Raw genomic sequence first — 19,442 nt, 5'->3', positions numbered from 1 at the left:
AGAGAGAGACAGAGAGAGATTGAAATTATTGGTAAACAAGTCGAATTATAATGGCCTGTTTAAATAAAGTAAATGCCTTTAAATGTCAACAGATTGGTTAGACAAGCTATGACCTATTGCGATATTTCAAATTCAGTTCTGTTTTATGTTCAGGAATAAGCAGTTCCTTCCTTGTGTTACATGCATACCACAACAGCTACACAAAGGACATTAAAGTGGCTACTCCCCTCATCAGCTTAATTTCAAAATGGGCAACTCCCACTGGAGAAGAAACTGCAACATATAGAGACCAGGAAGGCAGCTCCACAACTTTACCAAATCAAGATAAAGTTAATGACGCTTCCATTAACTTTACAAAGATTACCTGTAAATATATATCGCTCACATGTAACAAAGCATAGTACATAAAGCTGTATTATGCTAAACCAGTTTTACAAAACAAGAGAAACAATGTTGGGGGTTGGAGGCTTCCAACTTTCCAAAGAACAGCACGAGGCCCTCCAATTGGTAACATCATATGTAAGGGATGGCATTCTTTTTTTCCTGACAGGTCTTTTTCAGAGCTGAAATTATGGGGATGGGAACAGATGACCTATAGACCAGTTTGATTTATACCCTTAAAACATCCTCAAATTCTAAGAACAACCCAAAATTTCATTATTTAGTTAGTTAGTTTGGGGATGGTGGGTGGGTAAGAATAGAAATAAAGTCTCACTTCTAGAAACTCATGTTCTTTTGCGTCCCAATCTTAGTTTTGAATATTAAACAAATAAAACATCACCAAAGCTTGGCCATTTTGCCACTAAATTCTAACAGTCAACTCAGGGTGCTGAGTGGGAGGGCACATGCCACCTGAAGGTTGCCTATCCTTCTTCTAGGAACTGTGTTAATCAAACCAGGGGTGGGTTTCAAAATAGTTTACCACCAGTTTGGTGGGTGTGGCTTGGTGGGCGCGCTTTGCACATGCGCGCAAATACTTTGTGCGCATACGCCAAATGTGCACTTTGCACAGTTGCAGAGGCTTTCTGACTCAACTCCTGCAATCCTGCACTCTCCCTATTGCTTCAGCAGCTGATGTGTGGCAATCTACTCTGCCGTGCAAAGCAGCTGCGCTCCAAAAGCAGGACATAAAGGTCAGTATGGGAGCCCGGGCAGGCGGGTGGGCCCAACAGCAGCTCCTCAAAGAGAACCGGTTCGGTCTCCACTGATCTTTGGTGCTACCGGTACGCCACAACCGGGCCAAACTGGTAGAATACCATCACTGAATCAAACCCTAGAAAATTACTATGTTCAATGAGATGCGGTTATAGTTTATGCTATGTATCGCATATAAACATATTTATAAGTTACAGGTAGTCCTTGGGATTGCTGTCACCAAGTGCCATGGTTGTAAAACACAACATCAGGTGACCATGCCACTTAATGATGGAGGTTCAGGCAGTCCTAGTTGTTAAGCAAGAACCTCAAATGACTGCAGTGTCTGACTTCCTGCCAATTTCCCCATTGACTTTGCTTGTGGGAGGCAGGGAATATATGAAATTGAGATCACATGACCATGGCTTGCTGCTAGATTGTAATCACAAGCTGAGGATGCTGTGATAAAGAATTTCAATCCATTGTTCATTCTGCACCATTGTACGTCTGAATGAGTGATCATTAAACATGGATGACCTATATACAATAGATACAATGGTAAGGAGCTGATTTACAATCAATAGTGACACCTACACACATTCAAAGCTCTATAAAAAATAATAATTCCAGCCATAACAAGCAAGATCATTTTATGAGATGAAACACTATTACTTTGTAATACTGGCATATTATTATAACTATGGCAATTATTTTGTCCTATTTCAAAAACTTCAAAAATAGTCTTTCAAGTTGCACAATTCTATTTAGAATACAACAGAAATACAAAGATGCTTTGAGCAGAAACTATCCCAGCACTGTAATCGATCTTATTTGGAATAAAGAATAATGCTTAGCATGTTTGAATTACATGTATTCAAAATATTTATTTATTTAATAAATGTACATGCTACCTACCTCACTAACCAGAATGACTCTTGGCGGCCTATAAATATTGTTTTTAATACCAAGCACTTTAGAAAATCTATTTACTCACATGTTTGAATGAGGCAGGCTGAACCCTTGCTTCCACTAGTAATTGAACTGAATTAGATGTGTGCCTGAGAGCCAGAAAAAAATTAAACTTTAGACAGACATAGGGCCACACCTGAGAAATTAATGAATTCATTAGGTCATAATCTTAAATCAATAAATAATCAACTTTTTCTGACAAAACCAGCCCATGGATGTTAACAAAAATATTACCTATAATAAAATCTAATGCAAAATAACCAATATCATAAAGCAATTTATACTAGTAAATTTTAAAAAACACGTAAAAACATAGACATTGGCATAAAATGCTGTTGATAAACATCACAAAATCTAAAATGGAGGAAATTTTCAGCTGAACAACTACATTTCTGGGTTACCGTTAAATTTAGTCAGAGAAGCAGGTTGAGAAAGGAATTCCCAAATTCCAGATTGTAGCTTTTGGAATATACCATATAAGGGACAATTATTCATTTAAATGAGTCTCAACTATATGGAGATGTATGCCTTGAATCTAACTTGGAAACCTATGGAAAACTAATGCAAGTAAGAGCAGGACAGTGTCACTTGCTTTCATCTGAAGCACAGGACAAAAAAATGTGGTCTCTGCATTCTATAACCAACTGCAATTTCTGGGTTTTCTTCTAATGTGCTTCTACCAGCAAATATTATATCAGTTCTTAAAAATCCATTTAATCCATGGATTGGACATTTGTAAAAATGAGATCAATTGAAGAATCAAATGAAATTGGAAATAATCTGAAACACAAGTTCAATCAATTCTGATGGCTGATAAAGAGAGAGCTTCACATCAAAACCTCAGAATGGTGGAATGTGTAGCCAGAGATATCACATTCCCCTTCCATATAGGGTCAGATGACTTTAATGCCCTTTAGCTATTATGTCTCTTAATAGTAAGTAGAGAGAGTCCTTGCTTACTGACCACCATTCAGTAACCGTTCAAAGTTGCAACAGTGCTGAAACAGGTAGTTTACCACAGGTCCTCAAAGTTGTAGTTGCTGCGGTATCCCTGCAATCACCTGATTACAATTTGGAAGTTTGGCAACTCGCATGCATTAGAATAGAATAGAATTACAGAGTTGGAAAGGACCTTGGAGGTCTTCTAATCCAACCCCGTACTTAGGCAGGAAACCCTAGTCCAGACCATTTCAGACAAATGGTTATCCATCGCATTTACAATGGTCACAGTGTCTTGTAAGTCACATGATTGCCATTTGCGACTTTCACAGCCAGCTTCCAACAAGCAAAATCAAGCAGGAAATTGGCAGGAAGTTGCAATTTGCAGTCAAGTAAAGTTGTACCTGTGATGATTCACATCATGACCACAGCTGGAACTGACGCCGTATAAGTTGGCATGGTCACATTTCACTTTATGACCATATCACTTAGTGACAAAATTCCCAGTCTCAATTATGGTCAGTGAGGATACATTAATTGAATTAATTTTTCAAAATCTTAAACACAAGGCAATAAAATAAGTCCTTGTCATTTTTTTCTCACTCATTTCATTTCTGGGAATAACCCACATTATAGATTTCACTACGTCAACCTTACAAGCAAATCCATAAAGTGAGGAGAAGAGAGAGAGGTATTTTATCATGTTCTGACCCAAACATACAGTGGGGTTTTTTTTAAATATTTTTTTACAAGAGTCTAATACAAGGAGCAATATTTTGTGTCTGCTTTCATAGTAAAGCATCAAAGGCAATTTGCACATATCTACCGATTGATCATATGCTTACCTTTCCAAAATTTCTGAGATTTGCCAATGAAAGCTAACTAATACAAGTTTAGCTACTGCATGAGATACCTAAAGGAAGAAAGAAAACAAATGAATTGATGAACAGCAGAATTACAAAACACGCAAGCCCTGCAACTACAATTATGTTTCAAAATTTGAACAATATTTTGAGGAAACTTGAGAGTCCCTTTCCGTTTATTGTTTTTCTACTGTTTATTGTTTATTGTTTTTCTACTATGCACTATGCCAGGGGTCCCCAAACTTGGCAACTTTAAGACTCGTGGACTTCAACTCCCAGAATTCTCCAGCCAGCATAGTTAAAATTCAAACATTCAGCACTAAAAGAAAGTCCAAAGTCTGCATTCTGCAAAGTTATAGAGCATATGAATATTGTTCTTTTGTTTTTCCTATTTAGGATTTTCCTATTTAGAGATAAGCAGCAGATGACTCACCATAATCAGTATATTTGGACTTCAGTTCTTTTTAGACCTGCCCAGCTGGAATAACAATAAAGAAGGATGGAAGTTCCACTGAATAACATTTGTGCTGTCCTATGCTTTGAACCTTTTATCTATTAATAACTGGGAGAGAAGATTCACCAGGCTTTCCTATCTCAGTCAAACTGCAACGCAGTCCAGCTGTTCATGGATAGCATTAACAGTAAGCAATATAACAGAATAGCAGAAAAGAATAACAAGAGTTGGAAGGGACCTTGAAGGTCTTCTAGTCCAACCCCCTGCTCAGGCAAAGAAACCCTATACCTTTTCAGACAAATGGTTGTCCAATTTCTTCATAAAAACTTTAAGTATTGGAGCATTTACAACTTCTGGAGGCAAGTTGTCCCACTGATTAAGGGCAAGTTGTCCCAAAGGTGCTTTTTCAAGAACCATGACGTAGATGACTGAGAATCTCCTATCATATCATAGACATTATCATAGACATTAAGGGCAAGTTGTTTCTCTGATTAAAGGCAAGTTGTTCCACTGATTAAGACAATGTAGCTTTGCTTGGCTTAACGAAGTATGGAATCCTGTCATTGTGCTTTGTAAATCATGGTTTAGGGCTCAGTGCATATCAAACTGGAAATCATGGATTTTGCATGGTTAAGCAACTCCAATCTGTTCCCAATCAGAGCAAATATATCTAGCACATATGCCATCTTAGCTCCTTCACAAATGGCCAATATCCAGCATAATGTCATTTTTTTCATTGTTCTTCACTATGTTGTCTCTTTGACTTTAATTATATTCTGAGTACTTATTACTGTAGAATAGAGTTAATGCAAAAAAATCTATGGCAGATACAAAATGCAAAATAGCTATCCATAAAATGCAAAATTTGCAAAAATGACATGACTCAATGCCATGACTTAAGATACAATAAACTACTGTGTTTCCCCGAAAATAAGACCCTGCCTTATATATTTTTTTTGCCACCAAAAAAGGCACCAAGTCTTACTTTCAGGAGATGTCACCCACTGACTAACCTCACTTGCATGAGTCGCCCCCAGCCTCCTTTTCACTGTCAGAGGCCTTCAGGAACTTCTGCGGCTGGCAAGGCTTTCCTGAAGGCCTCTGCATCGATCCAGAGCTTTGTTGTCAGCTCCAGAGGCCTTCAGGAAAGCCTTGCCAGCCTTGTGGGCTGCAGAAGAAATGGGCCGGCAAGGCAGTTGTCAGGGTGTGCGAGGCCTGGCTACAACGGTCCCAAGGTAAGTGGTAGGGCAGCTTCACGCCCCCATTCCCACCCTAGCTTAATTTTACCCATGCACTCTGGATGGGCGGGATCTTAATTAGGGCTTATTTTGGAGGGTAGGGCTTATATTGGAAGCACATGTAAAAAAATCAAGCTAGGGCTTACTTTCACGGTAAGTTGTATTTTCAGGGAAACAGTAGAATTAGAAGAACAGGGTAAAGAACTGAGTACAGAATTACTGCACCAGATCACTAGAAGCAACTATTAGCTATCTAGTAACCTGGCCACCTTTAAGGGAAGTGCTAATAATTTGTATTTCTCAAAAGCTAGGGAAATTGTACTTAAACAGTTGAATAAAGGGGAAAATAACAGAAATTATGTTTTATGATTAATATCAGAGTTCAAAAAAATATTTACACTATCATATTGTATCTATATGAAATTGAAAACGTGTTTAGTATATATAAGATCTGAAACACATATATTATGAAAGAACAGCATTTGTCACTCCAAAAATCACTTTCCAACAAGCATTTTGTCCTCTGAGCTGCAATGGAAAGTTTAATGAGTACCAAGCAGTCCTGTTAACTCTTTAGGGATTACCACAAAGGTTTCTCCTTTATCCCCCACTATTCTGAATTTTTAAAAAAGCTTCCAAAAAAGCTTCAGAAAAATTATGCATGCAGAAGAATACAAACTGAAGCAAGTCGTGTATTTCATATTATCACCAGAAATTAAGGTTGCCCCTGTTAAGCAACTATCCAAATAGATAAAGAGACTTATTAAAACAAATGACTGACAGGCAAATATGCATTTATTATAAAATAAGTCATTTATCATCTGAAAATACAGATAGGCCTTAACTTATGATTACAACTGGAAGAGGAATATCCATGAGGCTGTTAAGTGAGTTGTGCTTGATGTTATGACCTTTTTTGCTGCAGTTGTTGAGCTAATCATATGGTCGTTAAGTGAATCTGGCTTCCTTCACTGACTCTGCTTGTCAGAAGAATACTAGGAAGATTTCAAATGGCAAACACATGACCCAGGGATGAGGCAAGTATAATAAATACTTATTAATTATCAAGTGCCTGAATTTTGATCATGGAGATGCTGTAATGGTTGTAAGTGCAAGGACTGGTCATTTTTCCAGTGCCATCATAACTCAGAGCAGTAGTTAAACAAAAAGTTGTAAGTGGAGGATGATCTGCACAACTGAATCCATACAAAATGATTTGTATCACAGAATACCTACAGATGGCATGGGTAGTCCAGATCACCTATCTTCTAGCAGATGATAGCCAAACTGATTAACAAAAAACACTTAAGAACTGATATCATCTTGACTTACAGCCAGATGGCAGTAAATGATGATTGGATGATTACCTTCATCTCCAAAGCTAGTATTTCCATTTTTATTTTTTATTTTTTTGCCTCACAGGCCTGATGTCCATAATAAACGCAGTAAGGGTCCACTAAGCTTAATTGCAAAATAGAGAATCTATGCTGCTCTTTTTCTAGCCATTTAACTACATATTTATGTATTGCTTTTTGTGCTCCATTCCAAAGCTGTTTTTAAAGATTACAGTAATTACAGCGCATCATAAAAGAAGCCATTTAAACTTGTAGTTATCTGAAAATTTTCAATGAAATGAACATCTAATATATATAGAGGATAAACTAAACAAAGGGAAAAATATTAAGATGGTTTTAAAAGAGTTTAAAAGGGTGACATCCTAAATAACTAAAAGATCACAGTAATAGAAGCTTTGTAGTAATAAATACCACAGATCAGGAAAGGTGATACTGAGGATAGGAAGTCCTAAGTAAAAAGGAAGCCAATATAGATATTCTCAAGAGATTGGACACATTGCCTAATACACAAAAACTACAAGAATAAAGGCCTGCCTTTAAAGAAATATTTAGAAATAACAATTTCAAAATGCTAAAAAATGATATGCAATTAGACAATCACTAACATAAATTTAAAAACATACAAATAGGAAAATAAGAACACGTTTGTAGGATGACAGTGACTTTAAAAGCCCCAAAGCTGAAAAAGACTGCAAAAAAACCAGAATTGTTTCTGTTTTTCCGACAATAGATATAAAGATGTTGGTGAGTTTCCTTGCATGAACTCCAGGCTTCAGGTCTGTGCACATTTCTGAAAGATTAATAAGATCAGGATGTTGACTTGGTCATTAATGTAAAACACTAATTTTCTTCTGTTTTAATCACCATTTCACTGTACTACTTCTGTGTTTTGTCTCATTGTCTTGATGTATAACCTACTTTCTCTCTTGAGCTTTTCTCTGATGCTCTGTAAAAAGTGTGCCGCTTGTTCTTAAAATTGGCCATTTTTTTTTCCTAAAAACTAATTGTATTTCCACTGTAGACTAATTCAGGGACCATTTAACGATGTTTGCTGAAGAAGCTAGAAATGATTTTGCAAATGAGCAAAGTAATTATGACTTATCTAGTCAATTCCTGGTTTGCAATTGATTAAAGAGTTCAACATAGAGGTAAAACAAGGAAAAAACTAGAACTGATGTATCCCAGAATGCACATATTAGATCATCATTAAGCCATAAAAGTTTCAAGATGACATCAATACTAAATTATTATGGTTTAGGTGCCTATTTTTTCTTTATTTCAGATCTAGAACCCTCTGAGGAAAGGGGGAATTAAATGTACCTGGTTATGAATAGGCAAAGATTAAGTTGCTATAGCAAACATGATGAAGCAGGGATAGAGAAAGGACAAGGAAAGACATGCTAGCGAAGCTCTTGCTCTTTTTTAATAAAAGTATATACGTCACATCTAATATCCAGGAAACACTGGAAGATCACATTCCTGCAGACGGCAACGATGGGTAGCAATATCTGGCCACAAATGTAAATTAGATCTAGAACTCTGCTGTGGCTCAACTGATCGAAAGAGTGATCTGTTGAGTGACCACTGGCTGAGTGAGAATAATCAATGAGAAGGATCCCAGATTGTGAAAAAGAGTTAGAAAGGCACGCATAGAAATGTCCTTGTAATAATGGTGGGATTTTACTTATCTTGGTGCAGACTGGGCCTATCTATGCACAATAAATATCTAAATTACTGATTTCACAAAACACCAGGACAGTCTTGGAATCAGCCAGAGAAAGAGCAAGCAACCAAAGAGATGACCATGATTTAGACTGAAATGTAAGCATTGTAAAATAGGAAAGTACCTGTAATGTTGTAACATTTAAAATAGATGCAAATCAGAAGCTTCCAGATGGAACCCACATGTTTAAATTTATTTACCTTAGGAAAAACACCTAAAAATTAGGAGACTGATTAAACAGAAAACAAGAAATCCAGATCTCTTTATAGTGCCTAGAGATTATCTAAAGCGATAATTGCATTTAGAATTTATCACATAATGTAAAAGGATCAATCAAGTTCAGAAAAAGGTCAGAATGTCTTTCTAGTAGCATCTATGAAGTTGCACAATTTAAGATGATTTCTTCAAGCAATGGAATACAATGAAACAATGAAAAGAACTAAAAGAAACACAAACCTTAATAGAAAAAGTATGTGGTCAATCATAATTTTGAGTGCATGATGAAAACATTAATGGAAACTATAAGAACTCTTTAATAAAATTTCAAATAGCAAATCTACTAAAAATACATTAGGTGTGTAAATAAAACAGAAGTTAAAGGGATGTTCAAGGAAGATATGGAATACTTGTTTTAATCTCCTCAGAAATTTACACATTTAACTAATCCTTCAGTAATTCCTGTGGGGGTTTTTAAATCTAAAATTGGGTAAAGATAATTGCATTCTTCCAATTGCCAATCACAATGCAATTTCATATCCATATAATTTTAATTGGTACATTTCCCATCCCAAGATTATGGGTGATTTACATGACATCTATTTAAAATTTTCCTTCTTTTAAGGATTTATGGTAAGATTAATAGGCTTATCTTATGAAAATTGGGACTTGATGGAGGGATTGGAATAGAGTGATTCCCCACAATTTCAAGAGAGTACAACTATTTTCCTGAAAGACATATTCTTTTCAAGAATAGACATATTCTCCATAGAGCTGCTGCGAGCATCCAGAGTGGGAGGTGCTCCAGTCTTCACTCTTACAGGCTGAGCTATAATTGAGGAACGCTCCTCCTCCTCCACGTGACTGCTCCGTAGTGTTCCCCAGTTTTAGCTCAGCCTCGCAAGAGACAGGCAGCACTAGCAGTTCTTCCTTGGCCGATTTAGGATTCTTTATCTAAAAATCTCAGGTTTGATCTTCCTTTATTTCCTCCTTAGTCCATGCGCATTTGGGTCATCTTGATTTAGCGAAAGGAGCGATTTTTCGCCCCTCAGGGGGGAGATACGGGGTTTTTTAGAGCTTTTCGCCCCCCCACCCCCCCATTCTGTTCTCTGCCGTGATTAAGCCGTCCTGCCCTTAAGCAGCGGCTTGTGTTTGCGCTTTCCATTGCGTTCCATTGTGCCTTCCCCCCACAAACGCATTTGAGAGAAGGCAAGCTTTCTTTTCTGCAGTCCCTCTTTTCGCCTGCATTCAGGCTAGTTTTTTGTTGTTATTGACGGGCTTTTTTCGTCTCTGAGTCTTCGCGCCGGAGCCGGCAGCCATTTTGGGCGTGCCTCGTGGCCAGCGGCCATTTTTTTTTTCGTGATCTTGCTGCGACGATTCTGAAGGCCCATAGCGGGACCGGCAGGCCGTGTGGAACCTAGCTATCAGAGGGTATTGTGGCACTGTGCCCTGTTGCCCCGTTGCTAGTATTCGTTGGCTAATTTCCGCAGCCCACTCAGAGGCGAAGGCACCAACTTCCCATTTTGTTTGGGAGGCTGCCTCAGGAGGCCTTTCGATTTTTTTGCTTTTCTTGTTGTTGTTTTTTCTGGCCTCAGCGTTCATTTGGTCTATTGGCTAATTAGAAATATTCCTTAGTTTTTCTTACTTATTTCAAAAAAATAAAAATAGAATGAAATAATAATATTTTTTTCTTTCAATTGGCATACTCCCAGCACCTCAGTTCGGTTAGGCCCTTTTTTGGTCTCCTCCCTCTCCAAAAATAAATAAATAAATAAATAAAATAAAATAAAATAAATTATAAATAAATTACAATAAAACCAAAAAATTTTTTTTTCCAGGCTCAACTATAGGACATCCGGCCTGCGTTGTAGGTCGAACTTCCAGGCGTGCCAACCGCCTTTTTGTTTAATATCACTCTGTATCCGTTTTTTTTTTATTATGGCAAAGGACAATCCCAGCAGACCTTCTTTGAAGGCTAAGTCAAAGACGCACCATTTGCGCAAACGGGACAAGGACTCATCCAAAGCTTCTCAGAGGGACGCCTTAAGGTGCCACAAGGCTTTGGAGAAGGAGTTTGACAGATGTTCCAGGGACTCTCATTCTGTAACCCCAGCTCTTCCCACCCCCTCTACCTCTACTCAACTTCCCCCTCTGTCAGAACAGCCTTCTCTCTCCAGGCGCAGTTCACCCGTCCAGAGCCTCCAGGCCACTCGAGCACCTGAAGCGACATTCACACCGACCGCTGCAGGCCTACGCCCAGAGGGTCCATCCACAGACATCATCCCAGACAGTATTAGAGAATGGATGCAGCTGGCCATCCGCCAAGGGATCACGGAAGGTATCCAACAGTTGTCCAGACCAGGTTCTCAAACGATGGCACCCGTGTCGAATCTGTTTCCGGAAGATCCCTCTCCAGACCGGAATCTCACCATGGTCAGGTACCTTCCCAAATGGAGCCCCTCTTCCCAGAAGGGGAGGAAGAACAGGAGGAAGAGGAAATGGGCTTTGAACCCTTCAGGGAAGAGGAAGGGTTAAATAGGGGGTCCCTACAATACTCTGAACCCTTTTTCGAGGTAGAACCAATGGAAGGAGAGATGTCAGAGGACGAGGGCATATCTCCTGACCAACCCGCCTTTGTATGCCTGTTCAAGCCTCATTTGTTTAAGTCCTTGCTATTTAAGGCGAAAAATATTTCGGGTCTGATTTCCCAGTCACCTTCTGATCCATCTCCAGCGGCCTCGGGAGGCCCAGAAGATTCTATATTCAAGCAACCGGTCGTAGAGACTGAAGTCATTCCTACTCCACCAATTTTCTCCGACTTAGTAGCGAGACAGTTGGCCTCATCGCCCCCCCCCCGCTCCTTCCAGTCAGGACAAGAGATTTTTTAATCTCGATACGGATTTCTCTGCCATGTTAGACACTCCCGAGGTGGACGACCCCATAGTGAGGCTAGCATCATCCTCTAACCCCACTGACGCTCTGGAAGTGCTGAAGCCAGAGGACAAGCGGGCCGAGATGGCGCTACGGCGGGCGCACCAATCTGATGCTTGGGCCATTCGATCTGCCACGGCCGCATCCTTTTTCACTCGATCTTCCATCAGGTGGCTGAGACAGTTGAAACAGCATGTCCCCCCATCAAACACCAGGGCCCATCAGGACATTGCCAAGCTCACGGCCGCAGCGGCCGACGCTACTTTTTACTCTGTGAAATTTTCTTCTCGGGCTATCTCCTCGCATGTTACAGCCCGACGGCTGCTTTGGCTTAAACACTGGCAGGCCAACATTAAGAATAAAGCTAAATTGGCTTCTGCTCCCATCTCGGGAGGCAAATTGTTTGGCCCGGCCCTGGAACCATTGTTGATGGAGAGTCGGAATAAAAAGAAATTCCTCCCGTCTCTTTTTCGCAGGCAAGAGTCCAGAGGGTCCCAACCCTTTCGAAGGGGCTCCTTTCGTGCCTCCTTTCAGACACCCTTCACCCCCAGATATCAGAGCTCCCCGCCATTTCGGCCGGCCTATCAGGACCGGGGCGACACGGGGGACAGGAACAGGAGGGGGGTCAGCTACAGGAGGCCCTTCCGGGGTGCAGGAAGTAAAGCGTCCCGGTGTCCCAGATAGGCCTCCAGCCACTTATCCCATTGGCGGTCGTCTCAAATATTTTGCCGACCAATGGGAATCATCCACTTCTGATTGCTGGGTTAGGGACACTGTCAAATTTGGCCTCTCCCTTCAGTTTCAGTTCCCCCCTCCGGAGCACTTCATGGTTTCTCCTCTTTGCAGAGACCGTACTAATGCTCTCATAGAAGCCGCTATCAAACACCTCTCTGAAATCAAGGCCATACAGCCCGTGCCACCTTCGCAGCGAGGAAAAGGGTTCTACTCCCTCCTCTTCCTAGTTCCTAAACACTCCGGGGGTTGGAGGCCCATTTTAGACTTGAAGAGGCTCAATCGCTACATTGTCCGTCATAAGTTCAAAATGCATACACTTCAGTCCATTTTGCAGGGCACCAGGAAGGGAGACTGGTTCACCACCATTGACCTCTCAGAAGCATACCTTCACATTCCCATTCATCCTTCATTTTTCAAATATTTGAGATTTTGCTACAACGGCCAACATTTTCAATACATGGCCCTTCCCTTTGGTTTAGCCTCGGCTCCGAGGACCTTCACCAAGGTATTGGCAGCTCTAGCGGCTCACCTCAGACACTTCCCTATCCACATTCACTGTTACCTAGACGACATCCTCATACTATCCCCCACCCGGCGTCAAGCCGAGAGGGACACTGAAACCACCCTCTCGGTGCTTCAGGCTCATGGTCTCCTCGTAAACTGGGAGAAGAGTCAGCTTAACCCTTCCACCCGAATAGCTCACTTAGGGGCAGTGATTGACTCAGTTGAAGGGAGGGTTTTCCTTTCTCCTGAAAGGTTCAGCAGTATCCAGAAATTGATCAGGGTCATTAAACGGGCAAGAAAAGCCTCATTGCTGGACTTATCCAAATTACTTGGCAAATTGGTCTCATGCATATCTATTGTTCCCTGGGCCCGGCTACATTCCAGATCCCTCCAGTGGTTCCTCCTGCCTTATCAGCGTTCCGGAAGGAGCAATTCAAGAGCCGTGGTGAAGGTTCCTCCAAAGGTTCTCGCCTTGCTCCTCTGGTGGACCAGACCCGCTACCAAGGGACATCTTTTCAAGGAGCCCCAAAGGGTCACTCTCACAACAGACGCCAGCCTATCCGGATGGGGGCCCCACATTCAGTCACTTTCAGCTCAGGGAACCTGGTCAGCAACCGAGCGATGCTGCAGCATCAACTGGCTGGAGCTCCACACAGTATACCTGGCCTTACGTACCTTCCTCCCTCAAGTGCGAAGGCGCCATGTACTGGTCCTGATGGACAACACTACAACCAAGGCCCACATCAACCGTCAAGGGGGCACTCATTCCATCCGCCTCATGAGGGAGGCCGAGCGGATCTGTCGGTGGGCAGAGGTCAACCTCTTATCCATCAGGGCAGAACACATCTCGGGGGTCTCAAATGTTCAAGCAGACTGGTTGAGCAGGGCCACCTTAGATCAGTCGGAATGGCGCCTGCACCCCTCCCTGTTCAAGGAGGCCTCAGCGTTATATGGTCAACCACTGGTGGACCTGTTCGCGTCACCGCTCAACACCCAGACACCGAGATTCTTCTCATGATACCCCATCAAGGGGGCAGAGAACCACGACGCCCTATGTTGCCCCTGGCCCACAGGGCTTCTATACGCATTTCCCCCCCTCCCTTTGATTCCCAAGGTGATCCAAAGGTTGATCCTCGAGAGGGTGGAAGTTCTTCTGGTGGCCCCATATTGGCCCAGGAGACCGTGGTTTGCGGATCTTCGCAAACTGTCAGTGGCCCCTCCTTGGAGGATTCCGCCAGACAGGGTCTCGCTGTCCCAGGGACCTCTTCAGCACCCAAATCCGCAGTGGCTTCAGTTAGCCGTCTGGAGGTTGAGCGGGAGTGTCTAAGAAATGAGGGCCTGTCCATTCAGGTCATCAATACCATCCTGGCAGCAAGGTGGCCTTCGACCACCCGCATATATAACGCAACCTGGAACATTTTTTCTAAATGGTGCCACAAGTCCTTCATCAATCCGCTCTCCCCATCAATTGCACAAATCCTGGCCTTCCTACAAGACGGGCTGGACAGGGGCCTCTCCCCCATACCCTGAGAAGGCAAGTCGCAGCTTTATCAACTGTTGTCTCTGGCAGCTCTTCTGGCTCGCTTTCACACCACCCTCATATCTGAGCATTCCTTAGGGGTGCCACCAATCTGCACCCTCCAGTAATTCACAGATACCCGACCTGGGATCTTAATAAGGTTCTTACGGCATTAACTAAACCTCCCTTTGAGCCTCTCAGGGAGGTGCCGCTTCAGTTTCTCACGTTCAAAGTGGTGTTTCTCGTAGCAGTCACGTCTACTCGGCGGATATCTGAAATAGCAGCTCTGTCCGTTAGAAAGGATCTATGCGTTTTCCACACTGATCGAGTGGTTCTGCGACCGGATCCTTCTTTTCTGCCCAAGATCAACTCGGCCTTTCACAGATCACAGGAACTTATTCTGCCGAATTTTTGCCCCAGACCTTCTCGAGAAAGGGAAAGGCAGTGGCATACTCTCGATGTCCGACAGGCACTCCGTATCTATATCAATCGCACTCATCCTATCAGAAAGTCAGAGTCATTGTTCCTGTCATTTCAACCAAAGACGCTGGGTTTCAAAGTATCCCCGTCTACTGTTGGCTGTTGGATCAGAGCTACAATATCCAAGGCCTATTCATCCCAGGCGCTTCCGGTTCCTAGTGGAATAACCGCTCACTCTACAAGGAGTGCGGCTACCTCAGCAGCCTGGGCTACTCAGGCATCGATACATGATATCTGTCGAGCGGCTACCTGGGCATCTCCATCTCCCTTTATCCGCCATTACAAAATCGATGTCTATGCTTCAGCAGAAGCGTCTTTTGGCAGACGAGTCCTTCAACAAGTGGCGAGAGACTCAGAGGAGATTTCGGACCAGACGGAGTCCCTCCCGTAGGACAGGCCATGCTTTGGTATGTCCCACTCTGGATGCTCGCAGCAGCTCTATGGAGAATGGGCGTTGGTACCTACCTGACACGCCCTTTCTCATCGAGCTGCGTAGAGCATCCAGCCCCACCCTAATTGGTCCGTCTGGTGGGGAATCCTGTTTCGGCCAATGATTCTAACAGTTTATAGTTGAGAAATGTATAATAGTTAAGATGAGAGGATAGTTGTTTGTCTTCTCATCTTCATAAAACTGGGGAACGCTACAGAGGAGTCACGTGGAGGAGGAGGAGTGTTCCTCAATGATAGCTCAGCCTGTAAGAGTGAAGACTAGAGCACCTCCCACTCTGGATGCTCTACGCAGCTCGACGAGAAAGGGCGTGTCAGGTAGGTACCAACGCCCAATTTGGATTTCAAAATAAAACTTGGTACTGAAATTTCCTTGGTAGAGGTATTACCAAGAAAAGATTTTGGATTCTAATCCTGTGAATTCCATTTATGAAAGAAAATCTAGTTCTTGTAGATGGAGATTAAATGAAAAAGTCACCTTTGATCTTCTTCTTATTGGTTGTAAGAATCTGGCTGTTACTGTAAATAGCAATATCACTTAGACGTATATACAACTTCACAGTGCTTTATAGCTCTCTGTAAGTAGTTTACAGAGTCGGCATATTGCCCCCAATAATCTGGGTCCTCATTTTACTGACCTCGGAAGAATGGAAGGCTGAGTCAACCTTGAGCCTGGTGAGATTCAAATTGCCAAATTTCAGGCAGCCAGCAATTGGCAGAAGTAGCCTGCAGTACTGCACTCTAACCACTGCACCACCACCGCTCTATAAATACGAACTATTAGGATTTGATTTAATCCAGAAAAGTTCTTTCCTTCCTATTTTTTTTTAATTAAACCTTTTTGTTAATTTTTCAATAATTCTGATTTTCATTTGGAGGCTACATTTATGTTGTACAGTATTTACAAAGTTTACTCCATCTGTATGGCAATATGCCTACCAACTTTAAAACTACTGCCCTGAAGATATATGCAAATTTGGAGTATATAAATACAAGCAAACCACAATAAATACATGTATTGTAATGCAATACCTTAATACATAACTGTGATGTGAATTCTGGCATTAAACCTCTGAGACTGAAAATGAAATCTAACACAAGCAGAATAAGGGAATTGTTTTAATACATTAAAATCCAATATTGGCCCTTTACTCTTTTGATAGTTTTTACTCGCCTTAAATGCTTAAACGCAGACTTTTAACCTTTTGCTAAGATGCTTTTAAGAATAGCTGACAGACTACCACAATCTCCTTGCAGAAATATTGACAAGTTATTCAAATAATTCTCTTCTTTATGCACTACTAACATCAAGTTGCAAAATGAGTTTTCAGCAAAGCCTAAAAGCAGAACCTTGAAGGGATCTATAAATCAGAGCAAAAACAAAGAAAATAACATTTTGTGCATGGCTGATTTCCTCATTCCAGTGAAGAAATTGCACCACATTTTGAATGGATTTTCCCTCAAATCTGTGAGAGTTTGTATATGGCTGACCAATGAAAGAGCTTAGGTCCTTCTGGTGGAATTATACCAACACTTGTCAACAAACCAACCTAGACATTCCAATGCTTTACTATTTAACTTTATTTTATGAAAGGTGACACAGCATATCACATAGCAAGCTTGAGACTTATAAATATAAAAAATGCTTTGAAAGTCAGTGGAATAGTTGTCTAGCTTAGGCCTTATACGAGATCTTGTCTTGAAACAAGACTATCTGATCTATGGGGACTCCCAAAGCTGAATCAGTGAATTCCAGGGTTTCTAGTAGGCTGCTTATAAGAGAATATCTCAAATACAATTTAACAGAAGTAGATTAATATTGACTCTGAAAACATCTTTTCCAGATAATAGAAATAACAAACAGCATGCTAAAATAATTCTCTAATTGCTTAAACTTCCTCAGACTGAATTTCTTTTAGTTTTCACATTTATCATCCTAGTTCCTGCTGAGGTGAGCATATTAATAACTCAATGATGGACAAGAACAACTTTGAAACTGTCTTGTAGAGAATATCAACTGTTCCAAAACAGCAGGGAGAACTGGTAAACAGAGACACAACTGCTGATAGGCAAATAAACTAAGAGTAGCAACATGAATCTTGAGAGGAAAATTATCACCGCACTTAAGCCAACATCAGAGTACATTCACAAACCTACCCTTTCCAGAAAGTGACACACATGTGCACTTAGGGAACCACACATATTAATTATTCCTTGATTAATTTTTCAGCATTTGGTGAAGCAGAATTGCATTTAGTCCATTTAATTTAATGATATTTTAAGTTCAGATTTATTTAATAATTAGAGATGTAACAAAACTATTTTCTACAATACAAAACTTAAAGATGAGAAATTCAGCTATTGGTGTCTTTAAATGATCATGGCAATCATCACAATGTGTTAAAATAATGCCAGATTTATCAGCAGAACTGCTAAACAGAGGCAGCAATTTATAAATGTAATAATTTTGATGCTTGCTGAAACAGACATAATTTATTCATTAATAAAGTTCTTACATATTCATAAATACTTATAGACTATGGCTATTTTCAGTTTAGTTTGCCAAAATTATCTTTTTTCTTAGAGAACAATTAGTCATCAGCAAGAGACAGCTGTGACTATCTCTAAGCAATCCATTTATGAGAGTAATTATAAGGTTGTGTAGTCAGTTTGCTTTGTTTAAAAAATACCATTATTACTTCTTAAAACAAATAATAAAATATCTTATTGAGAGATTGGAGCTCCTAATGTTTATGCATTTTATTTCCCCATATGATCCATGTGACTCTGGATCCATTTTACCTTGATAAAATCTGCATAGCATTTTGAATTTCTTTTTATATAATTTTCTATAATTTCTAGAGATCGAGATAGGTATTATTAAGCATCTTAACTAAGACTTACAATAGTGCTAGTTACATAAAGGCCTCTTTGGTAATGCAAAACACAAATCAAAAGGATTAATTCCTATTTATACAAGTTGGAATGGAATATTTATTTCTTAATCCCTTTCCCTTCTAGCACTGATGATGTTACCTAGTTGGGTAATGAAACATCTGTAAGAAAACAACCAAGCTCAGAGAACATCAAGGACTTTTCCATTGGTGTGTCTTTCTTATTCTACATTTAAATTCTGGATTCAGCATAAAGAATAAAATCTATGTAACTAGTATTCAAATCTAAAAAACTAACTGTCCTTTGTCAATTTTCCCAATGTCCTTATTAATGAATCATAATCTTATTACATACAGCATGATAAACATGACAGCCTGATTCAAAATAATTTCATAGGAGGCAAGACAGAAAAAGGAATACTTCCCTTTATTCTTTCAAGCAGCTTCCTCTTTTGTTATTTTAGAGATCCAAATCAATTAAGAAGGGAAGAGAATGTTACCAGTTTACCAGATTTTTGCTAGTTGCAAAGGACAATTGTAACATTTTAATAAGCAAACCAATGGAAGGAAGCAATAGAAAAAGAGGATATTTATTTGTTGCAGAATTTTTTAAGAAAAAGAAAAGATCAGAGTACGACAAGGAAGAGAAAATCGTAATTACATTTCAACATAAGCCTTCAGCAAACAACCCTGTAAAATGACAAGGCATTTCTGATGTTACTTCAAAAGCAGCCTTTCTACTTGCAAAGTTAAATTTTCTTTTCTTTAATCTTATAATCTGTCTTAAATGAGCCTCAATCTTGTAGAGCAATTTGGGGGGATAGATGAATCACACACTCCTTTCTCTATAACAAAGCTTCCCAGTCAACAAAAGAACTGGACACAGCCCATGCACTTTTATCTGGAACAATAAAGGGCAACAATTATAATTTAATAATTCTATGCAGGAAGATTAAGTAAACAGATGAACAATAAATTCACCTACATAAATATAGATATACAGTATATTGTATATTGCATAGGTATATATATTGCAGAGAT

General features: G+C 40.4%; 1 protein-coding gene across 3 annotated transcripts in view; it reads right to left on the bottom strand.

Annotated features, from left to right (window-relative positions):
- ARIH2 (ariadne RBR E3 ubiquitin protein ligase 2) overlaps positions 1–19,442 on the bottom strand; it is a 43,959-nt gene that overhangs the window by 15,748 nt on the left and 8,769 nt on the right. For all 3 annotated transcript variants that reach the window (XM_026682685.2, XM_026682686.2, XM_087954405.1), the window contains exons 3-4: positions 3,888–3,955; positions 2,129–2,192 (exon numbers count right to left, since the gene is read on the bottom strand). In XM_026682685.2, the coding sequence (XP_026538470.1) occupies positions 2,129–2,192; positions 3,888–3,955 (132 nt within the window). The remainder of the gene's footprint in view (positions 1–2,128; positions 2,193–3,887; positions 3,956–19,442) is intronic.

Source organism: Notechis scutatus, chromosome 2, assembly GCF_049901735.1.
Source record: "Notechis scutatus isolate UNSWTSFEM ecotype Mainland chromosome 2, rNotScu1.2, whole genome shotgun sequence".
NCBI lineage: Eukaryota > Metazoa > Chordata > Lepidosauria > Squamata > Elapidae > Notechis > Notechis scutatus.
This window is presented reverse-complemented; position numbering and strand designations above follow the sequence as displayed.